Below are 7481 nucleotides of genomic sequence, written 5' to 3'. Positions count from 1 at the left end.
GGGAAACAGTGGAAACAGTGACAGACTTTATTTTTTGGGGCTCCAGAATCACTATAGATGATGACTGCAGCCATGAAATTAAAAGACGCTTGCTCCTTGGAAGAAAAGTTATGACCAACCTAGACAACATATTAAAAGGCAGAGACATTATTTTACCAACAAAGGTCCATCTAGTCAAGGCTATAGTTTTTCCAGTGGTCATGTACGGATGTGAGAGTTGGACTATAAAGAAAGCTGAGCATGGAAGAATTGATGCTTTTGAACTGTGGTGTTGGAGAAGACTCTTGAGAGTCCCTTGGCCTGCAAGGAGATCCAACCAGTCCATCCTAAAGGAAGTCAGTCCCGAATATTCATTGGAAGGACTGATGCTGAAGCTGAAACTCCAATGCTTTGGCCACCTGATGTGAAGAACTGACTCATTGGAAAAGACCCTGATGAAGATTGAAGGGGGGAGGAGAAGGGGACAACAGAGGATGAGATGGTTGGATGGCATCACTGACTCGATGGACATGAGTTTAAGTAAGCTCTGGGAGTTGGTGATGGACAGGGAAGCCTGGCGTGTTGTAGTCCATGGGGTCATAAAGAGTTGAACATGACTGAGTGACTGAACTGAACTGATAAGCTTGAATGCTTGGTCTGCCAAATAGTGTGATTTTTGTGATGATGAGCATTGCAGAGACACGCATCAGACCTTCCCCATCACATAGGGAGCCTTTTAAAAATAAAAATATTTACCTGGCACTCGGAATCTTCATTGCGTCATGAGGCATCTTCCCTTGTGGCACACGGACTCTCATGGACTCTCTAGTGATGCACAGGCTCAGTAGTTGTGTCCCGGGCTTAGTTGCTCCGTGGAGTTGGGATCTTCGTTCCCCAGGCAGGGATCAAACCTGCACCCCCTGCGGTGCAAGGTGACTTCTTAACCACTGGACCACCAGGGAAGAAACAATATGTGGAACCTTTTGATGGTTTTCCTGCCATGTTTTTTCCCAGCAAGGCCAAAGTTCCTTTCTGTCTTTCATTGAAACTTGACCATCTTGATTGAATAGCCCCATCTGGGGCAGATTGAAAGTGAAAGTCGCTCAGGCATGTCTGACTCTTTGCGACCCCATGGACTGTATAGTCCATGGAATTCTCCAGGCCAGAATATTGGAGTGGGTAGCCTTTCCTTTCTCCAGGGATCTTCCCAACCCAGGGATCAAACCCAGGTCTCCTACATTGCAGGTGGATTCTTTACCAGCTGAGCCACAAAGGAAGCCCAAGAATACCAGAGTGGGTAGCCTATCCCTTCTGCAGTGGATCTTCCTGACCCAGGAATCTAAGTGGGGTCTCCTGCATTGCAGGCAGATTCTTTACCAACTGAGCTATCAGGGAAGCCCTTGGCGGGGCTGTTTACGTACATCTGTCTTGACAGTCATCCACTTGCTACTCCTGTCAATGACCAGGCTGTGCACTTTTCCCAGCATGGAGCTCCTATTTAGGGCAGCTGGAGCCAAGCACTTCAATAGCTAGATTTTGTCTTGAAGGAGAGGATGAATTTGTTTAAGCAGACTCCAGGTCATTGCCAACTCTGGAAGTCTCAGCAACCAGGCTACATTTTCTTCTCTGCCTACCATTTATGAGAGATAAATAAGTTTATGCAAATACAAAAAGAGGTATGATTATAAGATGAAACAGTCGGCTGAGGGCCCAGGGTTCAGGTCCCTGTCCAGGTGCCAAAAGAAATAAATAACCAAAAAAAAATTTTTTTTAAAAAGTTGAAATGGTCAGAAAAGTTGTTACAGAAAAATGCACGCAATAAACTATTATATATAAAATGGATAAGCAACAAGGTCCTGCTGCATAGCACAGGGGACTGGAGCCAATATCCTGAGGTAAACCATAAATGTAAAAGAATAGGAAAAAGAACGTGTATAACTGAGTCACAGTTTGCTGTACGGCAGAAATTAGCACAACATTGTAAATCAACTATATTTCAGTAAAATAAAAAAAGTTTGAAATGCATGCAATAAAATCACACGTGATTACTCAAGACCAGCTACACATTCATCTCGGGACTGCGGAGCACTCACAACTAATGGAGCACGGCTCCTCCAGTTTTCTTCTTCATGGTGGTGGTGGTGGTTTAGTCGCTAAGTCATGTTTCACTCTTTTGCGACCCCATGGACTGTAGCCCGCCAGGCTCCTCTGTCTCTGGGATTCTCCAGGCAAGAATGCTGCAGTGGGTTTCCATTTCCTCCTCCAGGGGATCTTCCCGACCTAGGGATCGAAGCCCCTTCTGCTTCACTGCAGGCAGGTCTCCTGCCTCGCAAGCGGATTCTTTGCAGCGGAGCCTCCCGGGAAGCCCCTTCTTCTTCAGAAAAGCAAGTAAAAGAAAGAAACACAGCATCCCTCCATCCGCCCATGTCCTGCATCCTCCTAGACTGTTCAAGCTGTGACATGAACTTCACCAAAGTTCCAGCCCCACGTGCAGTCTTACTCAACTCTCTGTGTTACTGAAAGACGAGCCGACATCAATCAACACAGGCCCCAGTGTCCTGTCACCTCTGCTGATGCCTTTCTCGTTACACCCACTTAGATTTAATCAGCTCTTTGCTCCCCATGTGAATAGAAGGTTAAATAGTAGCTTGCATAACCCAAATGCTCAGATACCCTAAAATCAAAGCAGTGCATCACTTTTTATTCTTTCCTACCATCCCGCAGATCTGTCTTCATAATTATATGTCGAGTGGAGGCTGAAATTAAATTTTGAAACTAAAATTGCATTAACATTTAAATGAAAATATGTGTCCCCTCCTTTGGAGCAAAGAAAAGAACCTGAGAGCAAATTATCGTAGAACGAGATTGTTCATGAAGTGGAGAATACTTCCTTGTAGAGTAGAAACATGATGGCTTATTTGGGCAGAATTATAGCATCAATGGCTTCCTAGGTGGTGCAGTGGTAACGAATCTGCCTGCCAGTGCAGGGGATGTGGGTTTGATCCATGGGTCAGGAAGATCCCCTGGAGGAAAAAATGGCAACCTCCCTGCAGGCAGCTTCTCTGATCGCAGGGGCATGAGTGCCCTAAAACTTGTCTGTCTGCCCTGAAATTACTTCTACCAATTCTTGGTCCCTTGGAATCACTTCTCTTAAGTAAATGTCAGCATTTAGGTAAAGGCCCAGGAATATCTCATATTGTAATAATGGTAAGGGCTTCTCAGGTGGCACTAGTAATACAGAATCTACCTGCAATGCAGGAGACCTGGGTTCCATCCCTGGGTCGGGAAGATCCCTTGGAGGAGAAAATGGAAACCCATTCCAGTATTCTTGCCTGGGGAATCCCATGGCAGAGGAGCCTGGTGGGTTACAGTCCATGGGATTGCACAGAGTCGGACTGAAGTGACTTAGCACATATAATAATGGTAAAGTTGGGTTTAAAGCATTTTATTGCAAATCTTGCTTATTTTTATGGAAGGGGGTGGGAAGGGGAGAGGGAGGAGAAATTGCTGTCCATCAGTTGTGGCTGCTAAGATGTCCTGAACTGACCTTGCAGCTGAACTTCCTTTTAGTAACTTTGTGGGATTACACTGGAAGCATTTTTTTGGCCACAACATGAGGCCTGAGGCATCTGTTTTCTGATCAGAGATGAAACCCACACCCCCCCCCCAGTGGAAGCGTGGCATCTTAACCACTGGGCCGCCAGGGAAGTCTGTACTGCAGGCGTGTCTCGTGTGTAACAACTTTCTTTATAGTCTCGTAACTGTACTTCTTTTTATTTTTGCATGGACTTATCTATCATCAATATTTTTTAAAAACACCTTTATTTTTTATTTATTTGGCTGTTCGGGGTTGGGGGGTCTTAGTTTCAGCACATGGGATCTTCAGTTGCAGCACGTGGGATCCAGTTTCCTGACCTGGGATTGAGCCCGGGCCCCCTGCATTGGGAGCACAGAGTCCCAGCCACTGGGCCACCGGGAAGTCCCTATCATCAGTATTTTTGAACACATTTTTTGGGTCTCAGTCAGCGCTTTGGGGAAGGAGGTGGCGTGAGTGACCTAGGCAGATAGAACAGAAGCAGCATGCTGAGCACAGGTGGAGTCCTCAGTCATCCTGACAGCCTGTGCTCAGGGAGCCGCAAGAGGCAAGCTTGTTTTCACATATGGTGAAATTGATACCTAAAACCCAACGAGTGAGGGGCTCTTGTACAAACCCAGAGACCATGGCATCCTGGCAAACACCCTAGTGTGTATTTCTTTGCACCCCGGAAGTTGCGATCGGTCAACGAAATGGGTGTTGCCTCTCTTCCTGTTGCCCGTACACAAGCCCGTCTTCAGTTTCAGGGACGGAAGAACGTCCCTGACGGTGTGAAGTGCCTGTCTGTAACGGAGCTTGAGGAATAGCTCAGGAAGCCCGTAGATTAAAGGTCGATGTTTATTGTGTGTTTTGTGGGTGAGGGAGGTGGGACGGCCACACCTGTGAGGGATGGGTCTGCGCCAGCTCACACCCACACCCCCTACACTCGGCATATTGATTGGCTGGTGCCTGTGCTGACGGTTTTGGAGCCGTGTCCTCAGACCTTCTGCACGCACTGTGATTTTATTAGTGCCCAGCTTTGTAGCGAGTTCTTAAAAAGTACCTTTGAGGGATTGTTGAGTAACATTTCCATTTTCTTTCATTGGGAGAACATGTCTGGCATTAAAAAAAAAAACCAACTTTATGGTTTCTCATAAAGGTGTAATTTTGCTTTGTTCTTACTCATTTATTTTCATGGAGAGGAGAATAAAATTGTTTCCCTATAAGAATGATTGTCTATTTTTTGCCTTGCACGTTAGTGATTTTTCACCCAACCCCACTCCCCTCCATGGCTCCCTAGGAAAAATTGAGGCAATTTAAGAAGAAAATGATGCAATCTTAGAGCAGGCCATGTCTGGATAAATACAATGATCGATGACCACAACCACTTAATGTCCTTTTGGAGAGATGAATAATCCTTTGATTATATCTAAGAAGAGAAAACACATGAATTTATGTTCTGGGTCTTAAATACCTTCTCCCTCACCCGCCCCCTCTTTTTTTTTTTACTCTGATTTAACGTGCCTGAAATTAATGAAGCAAAAACTCAGGGACAGAGGCCAGTTTTGTGAGGCTGGACACTTACACAATTTAAGCAGACCTTTTTAAGAAAAAGAATACAAAAATATCTTACTTTTACATATTTTTCTTTCTTTACAAAAGCATATGACCATGTGACATACCGCCCAAGCAAGAGAGATCCCTGAAGCTTAAACTTTATTGGCTTCATGGTAAGTCCATTTCTGTGGGTACCACATTGGAATAAACGTCCCTCTATGCTATGCACATTTGAACTTGCTACTTGTGTCCTTGAACTCAGGAAACGTACCTAGGTCATGGCTGTACAGGGACTAGATAAGGATATGCAGGTATAAACGTAAGACCACGAGATTACACACGGGGTTTTAAACACACAAACACGCAGAGTTTTCTGTTTTTGTTGAATTTCAGTTGTTTCTAAAGGTCTCACCCAGGTGGACTCTCCTCTTCTCCAGACTCTGAATTGTCTGCCTGCATCTATATGTTCCCTCTAAGGGGGGTGTAATCAGTTTAATACCTTACCATTCACTTATGCAAGCCGACTCAAACCCTGTTCTCTGAATTGGACTCCTGCTGAGCAGATCCCTAGTCTAGAAGCCAGGTGATGGGTGGGAGGAAGCAGGGGGCTAGGGCTGGGGAGCACACCGGCCGTTTGACAGAGCCTGGCGTCTGAGTGATGGATTTTTCAGGCAGTTCAGATACTGGTCTGGAGGTCTCCATTGAGGAGGGTCCTCTGGGTCTCCGTGGTCTCATTCAGCCGGGATTTGTCCTGCTTACTGTCACTCCGCTCCCCGTCGTCTGTGCCGCTCACCTTGACCAAGCAGAGGACATTCTGGAAGCTCTTCTTGAAGTTGTCGGACAAGAAGGCATAGAGGATAGGGTTGGCACAGCTGTTGGCATAGGTGAGGACCACCACGAAGTCAAACATGCCTTTGAGGGCTGGGGTGGGACTGATGGCCACTGAGACCGAAGAGACGTTGAAGATGTAGAAGGGGAGCCAGCAGAAGATGAAGACGGCCACCACGATGGACACCATGCGGGTGACCTTCTTCTCAGACTTTTTCCTTTTGGAGGAACCCACTCGGATGCCAGAGGACTTCACCTTGATGATAATGAACAAGTAGCAGAGACAGATGATGGTCAGGGGCACCAGGAACCCCAGGATGAAGGCATAGATGATGAACCCTGTGTACCAGGCCCCAGATTCACCTGGCCAGTTGATGGTGCAACTGCTTCTCCCCCACTGGTTGCTCCGAAGGCCAGCATATATCATGATCGGCAAGATGACCAGCAGAGAGACGCCCCACACAGCCACGTTGATCATCTTGGCTGTCCGGGGTCTCCTCCACTTGGCCGACTTGATGGGGTGGACCACAGCCAGGTAGCGGTCGATGCTCATGACCGTCAGGCAGAAGATGCTGGTGAACTGATTGATGCCATCCACGGTCATGACCACCCGGCAGATGGCCTTGCCAAAGGGCCAGTGGACCAGAGCCACCTGCATGGCCAGGAAGGGCAGACCCAGCATGAAGAGTTCATCTGCGATGGCCAGGTTGAGGATGTAGATGTTGGTGATGGTCTTCATCTTGGCATAGCGGAGAATGACGTAAATGACCAGCGTGTTGCCACACAACCCAATGATGCAGACCACGAAGTAGATGAAGGTGAGGACGACGTTGCTGGCCAGGTCGTAGTATGGCTCTGTCTGGTTTGAAATGTTGGCTGCCCCCACAGAGCCATTGAGGTCGAACGGAGCGGTCAGCCAAGGTTGGGTCTCATTGAGTTCAGACACCAGATCCATGGCTGCCTTCTAGTCTTAGGCTAGATCCAACCCGCCAGAGGTCTTATTCTCACCTTCATGGGTCCCAGAGGCAAAGGATCCACTGTGATATCTGCAAGGAAGAAAAGAAGATTGACTCATCTACCAGAGGTTACTTAAGCTCTCACCAGCTTCCCGTGTTTCTGGTTTGCTCTCTCAGACACTCTTCAGTTGAAAAGTGTGTTGTCTTTCACACCGGTGTGAGCACTACCAGCTCATTCTCACATGCAGGCCATTGGAGTTGTTTTTCCAGTGGCAGGGAAGGGTTTGAGTGAAGTCATCCCAGTTTATCTTGTCATCTTTGGTGACACACACGTGGGAGTTGACTCTAACTGCAAGACAGTGGTTCCTAAGAAGCAGGCTGATCTGAACGTAAAGAAGACAGAGCCTGGAGAAGCCCTAACTCAGAAAAGTCTGACACCTGCGTTCCTGGTCTTTCCCCCTTGAGGAAATCTATGCTGACTTGACAGCTGCTTTGGAGTCTTTCAATTTGAAAATCCCATAGTGGAAAAATGCCAGACTTTAGAGGTGAAAAAACCATGGAGACCACGTGACCCCATGCCAGGCACT

General features: G+C 47.1%; 1 protein-coding gene across 1 annotated transcript; it reads right to left on the bottom strand.

Annotated features, from left to right (window-relative positions):
- Positions 1-3842: 3842 nt before the first annotated feature.
- Positions 3843-7022, bottom strand: SSTR2 (somatostatin receptor 2). The gene has a single exon (XM_055579802.1). The coding sequence runs from the start codon at positions 6891-6893 to the stop codon at positions 5787-5789; it is 1107 nt and encodes a 368-aa protein (XP_055435777.1). The 5' UTR covers positions 6894-7022; the 3' UTR covers positions 3843-5786.
- Between the last annotated feature and the right edge of the window lie 459 nt (positions 7023-7481).

The sequence above is a fragment of the Bubalus kerabau genome, chromosome 4 (assembly GCF_029407905.1).
Source record: "Bubalus kerabau isolate K-KA32 ecotype Philippines breed swamp buffalo chromosome 4, PCC_UOA_SB_1v2, whole genome shotgun sequence".
Classification (NCBI taxonomy): domain Eukaryota; kingdom Metazoa; phylum Chordata; class Mammalia; order Artiodactyla; family Bovidae; genus Bubalus; species Bubalus kerabau.
The sequence above is the reverse complement of the archived record's forward strand: the minus strand, read 5'-3'. Positions and strand labels throughout refer to the sequence as shown.